At 39.1% G+C, this 14,387-nt stretch overlaps 1 protein-coding gene across 1 annotated transcript; it reads right to left on the reverse strand.

Annotated features, from left to right (window-relative positions):
- Positions 1 to 11,295: 11,295 nt before the first annotated feature.
- LOC145105322 (uncharacterized) lies at positions 11,296 to 12,916 on the reverse strand. The gene is made up of 2 exons (XM_079042445.1): positions 12,426 to 12,916; positions 11,296 to 11,529 (listed from the first exon to the last, which is right to left on the reverse strand). The coding sequence occupies exons 1-2, from the start codon at positions 12,914 to 12,916 to the stop codon at positions 11,469 to 11,471; spliced, it is 552 nt and encodes a 183-aa protein (XP_078898571.1). The 3' UTR covers positions 11,296 to 11,468.
- Positions 12,917 to 14,387: the final 1,471 nt, after the last annotated feature.

Consider the following 14,387-nt stretch of genomic DNA (forward strand, 5'->3'; position numbering starts at 1 on the left):
TATTCGATACTCCACCTATCATATCATAAACTCGAGTCTCAAAATAATCCAACAACTTAGGGCATCATACTCGGACACCCCGGTACACCATCATAGAATCTCACAGTGACTAGCTACAACCATTTATCTTCTTCTCGCACCACTCATAACCTCAGAATACTCTACTCACAAATTGAAACACGGAGAAATCGTCAAGGACTGAGATCACATTAACGATCATCCGAAGCTACTCATAATAACTCTGAAACTAATTGGCAAATTAAGGGCTGATCCTCCCGGAGTATAGATACAATCTATACATCAAACTACCAAATCTCAACAATCGAAACTGGACCTCGACGAATCAACCGCCTCGAACTCAACCATTGCAACCCTGAAGAGTCCTTGACCACAATAAGATCCCTGACCAACGGCTACTCGTCGTGGATACACTCGTTCTTTCCTGGACACGTACAATATGCATAATCTCGCTCTGCGCCTTGCCTCATCCACCACTAAACCCAAGTGTCATATGACCATACCGCATGTTCCTGACACCCAATCCTCTAATCCCTCAATTGAACAGATTGATGATCCTCCCAACAAAGTACCACGTTCTCCCCCACTTAGGGTTCGAACCATCGCCCAATGTCATACCCAATTAACCACACTACAGACTGGCTCTCCAGATGTATCATTCGCAACTCAGGGGACGTACCACATAGCACTCGATGACTTTCCGGAAAATGACCAAATAACTCCAAGTACCCCGAACCACATATGTAAACCTCGGAATCCTCCCCATGTGACTGCCCCCAGTCACCTTGAAGCCTCAGACCGATACACCGCCGGATACCCCACTGTTCCGCATTAGATCTGACACAAAATCTGAAAACAATGCACTATCACGCACTTCGACTCTGACTCCTCGCCCCGCTTCCCAAATCGGGAATTATTCATAAAAGCAATAGACCTCATTCTCATTGTCGATACACAATGTAGACCACGAGGGCCACCGCCCCGATATACTCCTTTTAACCACCGGGAACTGCTAATAAAAGTACCTTTCCACCAATAAGGCGCCTCCTTGTTCTCATACATCTCAATCCCACTAATGACTCTTTCCTGGTATAAAAATACCTCGCAGCAAACATACTGCCCAAATAATCTGGTGAAAAGGTCACCACTCTTGCTACCCCACAGGTTTACCTCTAACTCTGGACCAAAAAGTCAATATCCCTTCTGCTCCTCACAGAATTAGCACACTGGAATCACAGGAAGTGGCATTTCCGCTACCGGCCGACTACGTAGCTCAAACCGTAATCCTCCATGAAGTACCACCTCTACTCATCCCTGAGTCTTGCGACTCTAACTGACATCTCATTTTCCCACCTCAAGGCACACTCCCTTGAAGCTCGTCAACATGGCCCTCTGGCCTCATACTCTATCATATTTGATCTCAATCAGAATAACTGGTAACACCAGAAGCACTAACCGCCACGAATCATGGTACTCGAACCACGTGATCACTTCTTAATCTGCTACGGATCATGGTACTCGAACCATGTGATCACCTCTCATTCTGCTACAAATCATGGTACTCGAACCATGTGATCACCTCTCATTCTGCTACAAATCATGGTACTCGAACCATGACATCACCTCTCGATCTGCTACAAATCATGGTACTCGAACCATGACATCACCTCTCGATCTGCTACTTAGATTCTCCGAAACACTCCCTGCATCGAGTATGGGTCCTCTGCTTTCAGTAGTACGGGCCCATACTACCTGCCACATCTACCCATACTTTCTGCACGGACCATCCCAGAGTCCCTAAGTAGCTGCTCAACCTTCTCAATCACCAATCTCGACACACGTGCTCGCTTCCCAGCGAAATGCTCTACTCTGTCAGCGTACTCATCTGACTAAAGTCACTTCCTAGGCTCTTCCTAGGTTCTCACACTTCTCCGCCATCAGCTACTGAGAAACTCCTTATGATGCCAGTCATCTACCTCCTGAATATCGTCACATTCACTTGGTAGTTGACTCCCATCATCGGGAGTTCCACAAAGCACGAAGCAAGCAGCATTTGGGCATCGAATAAACACGTAAAACCACTCTAGGTGATAACTCCTCTTGCTCTACTCATACTCAAAAGATATCACCGAACTCAGCAACTCTACCCCTCGCGTGCATCTAACTACTCTCTCAATAGGCTCCGCAAATGCTCATCTAGGTATCTCTCCTAGATTACTCCTCTACTCAAATCCCTCTCTAAAAGGATTCCTGCTGGATACTCTTACTCAGCACATGCTCGAAAGCACATCACAGATAACAACAACTCCTAGGCTAAGGCATCACAAATCAGGCCACTCTGGTCCTAACATATGAAATACCTAGCCTATCTCTAACATGCATAATATCTCATAGCATATCTCATAAATATCTCATAATACAAACGTAAGGGCATTGTGGGAATCACCGTTATGGCTCTGGCTGATTGTACGCACTGCTCCAACTCATTTTCTCTTAAACTTTTTCTCATTTTTAGAAAAATTTATCTCTTTTGAAAATCTTTCTCAATTCCTCAGTTTGAGTTCTAACACACCCGGAGGTGCATCCCAATCCCTCAAACCAAGGCTCTGATATGTCCCCTCTGATTGCAATGAAAGCAAATCAGATCAGATGCTGTAGTGGTGGTGGTAGTCGTAGTACAATCCCTGCTGACATGTCCAGTTCGGCCGCACTTGAAGCAGCCCGAACTACTCGCTCTACACGGCCCCTCATGCCCCCTGTCGTACTTGCCACAGCGGCCTCGGCCCTGCTGAACCTTCCCTCGGGAATCTACATTGGGCTTTTTGCCCGAGCCCTCCATGCCAGACACTGCCTCTGGCTTCCTCTTCCTCTCCGGCTCCAAATCAATCTCCCTCTCACGAGCCCTCGCTATCATATCCTCCAGCGTCTTGCACCTGGATCGACTCACAAACTGTCTGATATCGGGCCACGTACTGCGGAACGAGAAGGGCCCTCTCACTGAACTTGGCGGTAATCTCCGCCACCGTCTTAGTCGTCTTTCGGAGATCCTGGAACTCCCTAGCAAGCTGTTACACCTCAATAACAGGTGCAAACTCGGCCCTGAACCTGGTCGTGAAATCACCTCAGGTCATCGCATCCAACACTGTATCATCACCAATAGCTCTCCCAACCTCCTCCCACCAGTCACGTGCCCTATCCTTCAAAAGACAGGACGCAAGCCTAACCTTGTCCCCCTCGGGACATCTGTTGGTGCGGAACGCGTTGGCGACATCAGCCAACCACCTGCTGCTAGCAATGGGGTCCCGAGCCCCATGATAGTCGGGAGCTCCACATGCTCTGAACTCCCGGAAGGTAAGTGTGCGCGACCCCATCATGGCCGCTATCTCAGTGCGGAAAGCGCTCGGCTTCTCATCCAGAAGCTCTAAAATACCCTCCTTGATCGATCCAAAGATCACATGAGTCTGCTCTAGAATGCTGCGTGTAACCTCAGAAAAAATAAACTCCCTCGTCTGCTCATCCAACCGCCCGACTCCAAAGCCCGAGTCTGATCCCTCACCACTGTCTGAAGTGCCCACTAACCTAATGCGTAGAACCACCATACTGAAAAATACACCATAACAAACATCAGTATACTCATCATATATCGAGGGATCTAACATACTACAAGTTTCCTGGATTCATCTTAGCCTTCCTTGATTCGAGTACGAATCCTCTGCTTTCAGTAGTACGGGCCCATACTACCTTCCACATCTATCCATACTTTCCTCAAGAACTGTCTTGACACCACCAAGTCCCTTCTACTATTACTGTTGATCTCATACTAAACTCTTTCTAGGCTTGCCCTAGGGTAACCACCAACCCACTCTCCGCTATCAGCTGCATAAGAAGTGCCTGCTACCTCCCCCTAACTAGCTTGTGAATACTTTTACATATCACTAAGACTAGATAATTCTTCGAATGAGAGATCCTACCCTACAACGGTTGGACTCAAACAAGAGCTGTGCAATAGAGTTAGACCTAACCTTCTGAAATTATTTAATCCCCGCAATATGTAACGTAACATATACACTTACTAGTTAGTAAAAGATAACTAGAACTCCTAAAAGCACAAAACAAGCAACATTCGAGCATCGAGTAAACATAATCAAGCATATCTCTTTCAGGCTATCCCTGACTAATCTGTACTAGCATGTAGTTCATAAAGCTGATATACATATAACAGGCACATAAGGCATCCTTCCTAGATCCTTAGTCCTAAACTAGCATGCAATTCTCATAAAGCTGATACACATATAATAGGCACATAAGGCATCCTTCCTAGATCCTTAGTCCTAATCTAGCATGATGTTCTCATAAAGTTGATAATCATAATATAACATAAACTTGTATGGGTAATTTGGGAGTACTTACTTGAGCTCGGCTGATTGCATGCACCACACGCTTTTATTTTTCCAAAGTCCTTTTCTCTTTTCAAAATTATTTTCTTTTTCTCAAAGTTCTTTTTATAAAAATGATTTTCTTTTGAAAATTTTCATACCAATTTCTTAGTTTGAGTTCAGACACACCCGAGAGCGTGCCTGAATCCCTCAAACCAAGGCTCTGATACCAACTTGAAACATCCCAAAAATATAGGCCAAAAATTTATTTTTAAAATCATTTATAATAAAACCATACGTTATCCATCATCATAAAGAAAACCATAATCGTATATCTCAAAACATCGTGTCAAAATACTGTATCAAAATCATATGAAAATATCAGAGTCTAAACATCCTAGGTTGAAGTTGTGGTGTGTGTCATGCGATCATCCCGAGCCCTTCCCCTTGCTAGTGGAAGTACCTGAAACCAAAACCGAAAACTGTAAGCACAAAGCTTAGTGAGTTCCCCAAACTACCACATACCATACAAATATCATGAAACTAGGAGATACGGGCCCCGCCCACTCTCATGGAGATTCGGGCCCCGCCCACACTCTGCTGTCTAAGAGATTCGGGCCCCACCCACACTCTGCTGTCTAGGAGATTCGGGCCCCGCCCACACTCCGTTTTATAGGAGATTTGGGCCCCACCCACACTCCGCTGTCTAGGAGATTCGGGTCCCGCCCACACTCCGTTGTATAGGAGATTTGGGCCCCACCCACACTCCGCTGTCTAGGAGATTCGGGCCCCGCCCACACTCTGTTGTCTAGGAGATTCGGGCTCCTCCCACACTCCACTACTAACATGCATACACGTATCATACATAAAACAAGTATATCTACAAAACCATCACATATCTATACTCAAATAATACTATGAGAATCGGGCTCCGCCCACTCTAGGCTGCTACGAGATTCGGGCCCCGCCCACACTCAGCTACTAACATATCACATATACGGGCCGACCTTGGTGCCGTAGACTCGTTCCTACTGAAGGAAACTCACCTCGCAAGACTGACTGCTGAAAACTCGAGTGAGGAATCCTTGTCTGCTGCTCCGGCGACTCTCCGGCTATCAATTCCATAATAACACTTAATCAGAATCTGCTAATCCTCTCTTAGGGTAAAATGACCATTTTACCCCTGGTCAAAGTCAAAGTCAAGGTCAACTCCCAGTCAACCCAACTCGTCGGGTTATCTCCCAACTCGGCGAGTCCCTGAATGCTTAAACTCGTGGTCAACTGAGTCAACTCGTCGAGTCCCTTAACAAACTCGTCGAGTTCTTGCTGTTATAATAATCGGGACAACCCGCTTCAACTCGTCGAGTCATTCCCTGGACTCGGCGAGTTCCCATGTCTGATTGAGCCATCTCAATGGATTAACCTCCTACCATTCAGATCTATGTTCCAAACTTCATCTACATACTAGAAATGCACTCTTAAGGGTAAAGTTTCCAACTTTACCCGTCCTTAGTCCTTCCTAATGGGTTTAACCCAAACCCTAACTTCTTTAAGACATAAAACTTGGTCCACAAGCCATAATACCATAAACCAAAGCACAATATACTAGATCTAGGCTCTTATCATCTGTGGGACACGTAAAGTCCCGAGCTTTCCTCCCATGCATGGTCTTTTAGGGCTAAAAAGGCCATGTTCTTGCATATAAACTTGCATGGGTCCCCATGGTCATAAAGTTTGCACCTTTATGCCATGGAACCCTTCCTAGACCCCAGATCTGAGATGTACATCACTTGGGACGTCCCAATCCCAAGGGATAAGGTTCTTGAACCAATTCCTTCATAAAATGAAAACAAATAGATCTAAGAGAAGAAGGATCAAGTTAGGGACTTGATTCCCAAAAAATGCAGTAAATGGAGTGTAGCTCCTGGATTTAATTCTTCCCCTTTGAGCCTTCTATCTTCTTCTTCTTCCACAAGCTTCAAAAGGCACAATAACACTCAAAATGGCAAGAAATAGCTCAAAATCACTCAAAGTGGATTAGGGTTTTGAGATTAGGGTTTGGAGGTGATAGAGGTTGAGGTGGAGCCAGATATGATGTTTAAATAGGGTGAAAACCCTGAAGATTAGGGTTTCCTCTTGATGGACCTACTCGTCGAGTCCAGGCTTCGACTCGTCGAGTAGACCGTTTAAATCCCGCGACCAAGCTGGCATCTACTCGACGAGTTAGGGCTACCAACTCGTCGAGTAGCTCTTACAAAATGAATATTTTAATAGATTAAATGCATACCAGGAACGGGGCGTTACAACCAAAGTCACCAAAAGGAATATCGTAGTACTCCTCAAGATAAGAATTTTGAAACGAAGAATGCAAAAAACGGAGCCCGTTTGAGAGAGTTATGATTTTTGTAAAATATTAAGGGTATAAAAGCATAGGCTAAAAATAAACGTTAGGATTAGCCAAAACAACCTAAAGGAAAGTTGTAGTACTCGTTGAGACCTTCGCATGGGTATAAAGGTCATTGAAAGTAGAGCCTCTATGCGGAAGATACACAATTTACAAGGGTGTGCGTGCACGTCCGATCGCCACGTGCATACTAACACTAGGTTCGTAAGAATTTGATTGACGTGGCCCACATCAAAGATGACACGTGTCAAACTCTAGGGGGTGCCAAAGTGTATGTGCGCGACGTGCGTCCCAATGATATCCCCCCCTCCCCCCCAAAAAAAAATCCCTCACTATAAATTTAGGTCTCTACCTCCTTCATTCTCACACCCATTCATCTGATCTCTCTCTCTCTCTCTCTCTAAATGGAACCTTTTTCCTTATGAGCAATTCCCAAGCCCCTGAAGTTCCGACACAAAGCACCGAGTACACGAATCACGCTTCAAGGGTGAGTTCATGACCTTACTTTTACGATTTTCAAATGTGGGGGGGGATACATTTGATAATACTACACTGTTACTTTTATAATTATTGCTAATTGTATAATATTAGTGATATAATTATGCCTACAAAATGTTATGATGATATTATGTCTGGTAGATACCCTGCCAAACGTTTAAAAATAATATTATGCATAGTCGTTACGCTGTCCAACTCACTAGGAAAACATTATACCTAGTCGTTACTCTAATCAACTTTTCAAGATAACATCGTACCTAGTCGTTACGTTGGCCAACTCATTAGGAAATCATTATACCTAGTCGTTACTTTGGCCAACATTTGGGATAACATTGTACTTAGTGGTTACTATGCCTGAATATCATACCAAAATAAACCATACTAACTTAATATATATATATATATATATATATGTGTGTGTGTGTGTATGTATATATATATATATATATATATATATATATATATATATATATATATATATATCAATTACAACTAAATATAACAACAGAAAGCAAGGTACACGAAAGCAGTTGTTAAATGAGACATTGTTCATCCTTTAACTAAATAACCTTTACCTAACCCAACCTATAATCATTAAATCTTAAGTGGGTGTGAGAGTTATGTATAAATCTATACGGGGCTGACATCCCCACTTGCGGTCGCTAGCTATAACCTTGACGGTTGAGTCATAATAGACATAACTTTCTAAACTTTGGCGACGTCCGATGAAGTGTCGTCTCGAGGAGTTTCAATGTCATGGGCTTGATTATAGGAACTCATTGTAACATTGTTCAACCTTATCTCACATAACTACTTATAAAGGGTAAAACCTAAGAATTAGTAACATTACACAGACTCAAGGAAGCGAGTCAAGGGAAACAATAGTATTTATAAAACTATAAAAATCGTAAAACCTCAAGATAATAACAACACAGGTACACAGAGAATAAAAAGGAATGCTAGGGAGGTACAATCAGATCCTAACATCATGCAAGTACCTTTAAGATACAGTAAGACTTTACAAAACAAGAAATCAGGAGTTGAGTGCTTAATTACTCGTACCCAACTAAAACACATGAATAAGGATATATAGGAAATTGGATCACTATATTCATAAACAAAAATACCGTTTCAAAACTATTATGTATTTTCTATATACAAAAACTTGTAAACTCACCAACATTACATTTTTTTAGCATCAAATATAATATAATCCTAAACTACTCCTAAATCCACTAATGCCTCAGGTGAGACTTGAACCCTTAACCTCAAGAGAGAGAGAGAGGGAGAGAGAGCAACACCTGATACCGTTGGGCCAACATTAGGTTGACCTTTCAAAACCACATGTATTCCTAGGAAACCAAGAGATGACAGTTTGCACGCCCTGAAGCAACGGCTGATCAAGAAAGCCATTGAAAACTGTTGTCATTATTATGCTTAGCTATCAAGGCATCTTTTGTATTAGAGATACTTACCACAATGTAAATTTTAATACATAATGGAAGTGATATTTATGCCACATTGTTTTGTACTGTTTAATACATGTTCAATGTTCAATGTCTGTGATCCAACATTGTAACGTCGCATAGCCCAACGATTCCGCCATCAGCTGGGGGTGTGACAAATTGACTAATAACCATAAAAAAAGGTTAAATTACTATTATAATGTTATTAGATACCATGACAATATGCCTCTTAAAAACAGGGCATGGTCACAGATATACATGAATATTTATATATTTACAAGAGATTATATGAAATATAGAATTGTCTATGGATCAAAATCCAAATCCATAGCCAAAAATACAGAAGATGGTATCATCATAAGTTTCAAGTATAAGCATATTGAAATAATGTAAAAAAATGACATAGTTTCCAATAAGTGATTGCACCCTCCGATAAGCACCTTCATTAAAATCGAAATTCCTCTAAAATCGTTTTTTCCTGCTAGTTGTATGCGATGATGTGATTCATGAGTGTCGAAAATTATATTCCAATCTAAAAGGGTGATTGTTTTTGTTTAAACCGATAAATATTCATCAAGTTTTTTTTTCTTTTCCTGCAATGAATATAGGATTGCTAATGGTTTGTGGTTGTTGCCTTTTTCATAAAAGTTGTGTTTTTAGTCGATGGAACCAATTAAGTTGTGACTCCTCTTGTTATAATGATTATTGATTATGCTTCCCATGTGAGTTACTTGATCTTATGAAGTTCTTTAATGTTTTTTTATGTTTTTTCATGTCAATAAGTTATAACTTGTATTCTAGTATATTAAGGAGATTATATACAAGATGACAAAACATTGATGGAATGTTATGAAATTATATTTTTCCGGAATGGTTTTAGGTGAATGAATATTGACCTAAAATTATTGTTTTACAGGGAATAAAAAAGCTTTGTGAATGCAAGGACATGGAACTGGTATTGGAAGAAGAAATGGTCAACTATGAAGTTTCCATGAATACAAGGAATCAAGTTTCCATGATCAATCCAATTTTGAAGTCTATGAAAATACTTCTTTTTTGGACTGCAAAAGTCAACCCAAGCCATTGATGTAAAGATCATTCCTTCAATTTACATTAATGATTGTATAACTTTACATTGAATTTGGATTTGCAGGTTGAAATGTTGGAAATAAAAATGGAGGGACTATCCAAGGACCTCTTTGATGTAATGATGGAGAAAGAGTATAGATCGATCATCAAAAGTTTAGTTGCAATTTCAGCTTCTATTTAATATCGAATCGATTTCCCTAATCACTTTTCTTTTTCTAATAGAGTTGCTAATCACACCAAGGTACTTTGTATGTTTTCATGGATTTCAAAATATTATGTTTGATTTGGATTTTTATGGTTTTAATATTTTTTATAATTATTCAAGAAGTTAGTTCAATTATTTTATAAAACAAAAACATTGAATTCAACAAAAAATGATACATAATAATAAAATGATCATTTTTATCATTCAACACAACAATTTAAAGGTTTGAACCAAACATGTTAAAAATTCAAACCTTGTCAAATAGCCATAAAGAAACTCAAATAGCCATAAAGAAACTATGTGAGTGGATTAAAAATTATCAGTGCATCAAAACATGAAGGTGAAAAATTGGATTTTCTTCTCGAATTGGATCAAGTGGGTGTAAGAGTCAAATTTTGCTACAGATGTAAGGAAGATGTACACAAATTCCCATACCAAGATAACAAATATCTAATCAACATATCAAACTATGAATAAATTAAGCTTCACATAATAGAATAATATTAGACATTTTAGAAAATGTTGCATTTCAATAATCGAATACAGATCTATGAGGGGGAGTTTGGTTTGTGGATTCTGGCGGAATATGTTTGGATGGAGCTCAATTTCGTTGGAGTGTGAAGGTTTCCTCATCTAAGGATTTGTTCATTCCTTCATGCCTTTCCCATCCCCTCACAAGCCCAAGTATTATTAAAACACATACCTAATACATAAATACATACCAGAAGCAGCCCCTTTATGATTTATGAGTTGTTACTCCTTCCAGATGATACCCTTTATTTGATAGAGCTTCTTATTAAAAAAAAAATTGTAACTTTTATATCATTATTTTTATTATTTTTCACTTTAATCTTACATTAAGATAATACCCCGTGTCTTACAAATAGAACACAATAATATCATTTGCCAGACAAAGAAATACAATAAGATTGCCTTGGGACAAGATCCCAAATAAAGAAAATACAACAATATTACAGTAACATAATACTCTCTGTCTTGATCTAAATTAGGGTTTAGGATTTAGTGGACATAAAAACTATTGTAACATTATAATGAGATTATTCCACTCTAAGATTATGGCAACTTAAATTTTGATCATATTTGTGAAAATGTCATTGCATTCCGTTATGGGCTTTTCTTGAGAGTTTTCTATTTTTCCAATACAAGCAAAAGGACACTCTTTTATAGATATAGCCACAAACACATGCAAAAATATATAAATGTTTTTATGAAGGCAAATAATATAAAAATGATTGATTGATAATAACCTTCAAGAAATGAAATTGGGATTAAAATGCTTCACTTCCACAAATTGAGCTAAAAAACCTTCTTAATACAAGAAAATCATTCTAATTTTATTAGGTGGGTCATACTTTCTTAATACCAATACCATCATTTGATATCATTCATCTCTAATCACCCTTGGGGGTATCTTTCTTAGGTAATTCCTTGGGTTTTGCCTTCTCCATTTCCCTATAACACCAAAACATATGCAAAATTGGTAATTTTTAGTATGATCCAAAACGGGTCGGGTTACTTTTGCCCATTTCTTTTTGAGTTTGCATTTCAAACTCTAACACAAGTTAGCTCAACTGTATACTGTATAAATCTAGCAAGTATGATCATCAAATGTGAGGCATTTATATAATCTCAGCATAATTTCTCAAAGTTGGAAGATGTGAACAAGAAAAAATTGTCCCCAAAAAAGAATAAAAGAAGCAACCGATTTCAAAGGTTTACTCAAACTAGTTTAGGATAAAAACTAAAAAGGTTTATCATTGACCTCCTTGATTTCATATAAACGCAAACAATGGTTTCAAATTACACAATCTGGAAGTTAAAAGTGTTAATTTTGCTGATGAGAAAGTGATTTTTCAGCTATGATTCATGAGTTACGCAAAGATACTATTTTGATAGCTGAGAATGAGGAGGCAGACTCACAGTGTTATTGTTCAAGGATAACAATAAACTTGTGCAAAAATGGTGCTAAATGCATTTACAAATGCTGAAGTTATTAGAGACATGACAATTGATCATGAGTTGTAGTGAAAAATGCCCTAAAACATAGTCTAATATAGTTGAATCTGCGATCAGAAACATTAAAATTTGACAATGATTATTGCTATTTCATTGTGTACTATTTCCTCTACGATATCCTTTTATGAAGATTGCCTATGTATTTGATTATGACTTATGAGCCCTAAATTGAGAATCATAGGTTCATTCTACACTAAATTGAACTTTGAATGATAACCTTGTTGCATAGTAGATAAAGTATACAGCAAAAAGTCTACACTGGAGTTCATAATCAAGCATGAAACCAAGTGTGTGTGTGTGTGTGTGTGTGTGTGTGTGGTAATAGAACATACTTAGCTGCAGAAGCGGATTCTTCTTCGAGCCAGTGGCGAATTTGCCGAACGTTGCGTTTGAAAATAGAAGCAGATTGTTTTACATCGCTCCTCATCAATAAAATCACAGCACTGACTCCTGCCACCGTCAATATCAAGTTTGTTAACGCCATTTGCTTTGATGATTCAAATTCAATCTGCAAATAAGTCCGTTTGACAAAAGATGGATTTGATTGGAAATTTTCGTATCGGATGACAATTTGATGGTTATGGGATATGGAACAACGACGATCGATTCGAAGGAGGTTTGGGAATTGGGAGTGTTGGTTATCGGCGGCGGCGGCGGTGGGTAGGGATGTTGAGCGACGGCTGTAAGAAAAAAGAAAAAAGAAATATAAAATTTGAACGGGAGGCCTGGCCTCAATTGGCCCTTGCACTATTAGTATTCCCAATCTAATCACTAATGTTTCTAAATATTTTACTTTAGTCCCTATCAAAATACTTTCATCCATCCTACTAATTCGGTAATATTTTCGTTTTATGTTTGTTGCAACTTATTAATAGTATGATTTTTGCTGATAACAATTAAAAAATATACTTATAATATAGACTAAACTGCACAAATGGTCCATGTGGTTTGCTGAAAATTGGCACTTTGGTCCAAAAAGGTTTGGACTAGCACCACAGGTCCAAAGTTTTCATTTTGTTGCGAGTTTGGTCCAATTTACTTTAAACTTTTTTGAAATGATGATTTTACCCTTCTTTTTTGTTTTTACAGTTTATTTATTTATTTATATATTTTTATGATTAAAAAAATTAATAAAAATTTACCTCTCTCTCTCTCTCTCTCTCTCTCTCTCTCTCTCTCTCTCTCTCTCTCTCTCTCTCTCTCTCTCTCTCTCTCTCTCTCCACACCACTAAGAACACAATCCAAAACACACCATAATTTCTAAAGTTCTTCAAAAAAAAAAAAAAAAAACACATACGAAACAAACACACTCATAAATCTGAAACATTTCTGGAACTAGACAAACAGAAAAATCTTAAAATCGAATCTGAAACACCAAAAGAACCCAAAAAAGAATGTGAGATCGTATGTTCTTCAAAATTGTTTCTGGAACTAAAAAACCCAGCTGTAATCGATTTGTGTGTGGGGGATAGATCAAGAAACATCACAGATCCATTATGTTTAAATGTTGGCTAAGTGATTCCTTTTAAACTAGAGAAATCATGAAAATGAAAGAAACCTATTTGATAGATCAAGAAACACCAAGAAACTTTGTTTCTTTTTACAGAAAATTATCGAAGCATTTGACAAGATCCACTGGACAACATTTGGTTTCCCCCTTGAAATCTGATTGTAAGAAAGATCAATAACCTGAATAGAAAACCTAATCAACTTCAAATCGAGCACGTCATCAAGGTGGAAGCACTAGAAAAAACAAGCCGGAAACACCATTTTCATCTTCTCCACCCTTATCCCTCCGTCACAGCCTAAAACCCATCATATTCCCCACCAATAAATTTGTTCGTCACCAGATCTAGGTTTGCTAGAGTTTGGTTAGGTGGTGATGGCTTCATATATCTCCGATGACAACATCCAGCACCAACGCAATTGTTGATTTCGTATACAGCTTTTGGGTTTTTGGCGTTCGGTCATCTTCTCCGACCACCTTCATCTTCACAGTCGACTACATCTCCTCCCTCCTCCCTCATCAGTCATCACCATCGACCTGAGTTGATTTTTTAAATCGGATGGTTTTAGGGAGATAGTACTGGAGGCAGAAGGTATTTATGGGGGAGAAAACATAGGAGATGATGGCGGGCTATAGATTTCATCGATGCGATCGAAGGTGATGATTTTGCCATCGATGGTGGTGTTCCACTAATTTAGAGTTATTTCAGGTTTTATGTGTGTGTGAGAGAGAGGTAATTTTTTATTAATTTTTTTAATCATAAAAATATATAAATAAATAAATAAAC

The sequence above is a fragment of the Lactuca virosa genome, chromosome 4 (genome assembly GCF_052849685.1).
Source record: "Lactuca virosa cultivar CGN04683 chromosome 4, Lactuca_virosa_CGN04683_v6, whole genome shotgun sequence".
Classification (NCBI taxonomy): domain Eukaryota; kingdom Viridiplantae; phylum Streptophyta; class Magnoliopsida; order Asterales; family Asteraceae; genus Lactuca; species Lactuca virosa.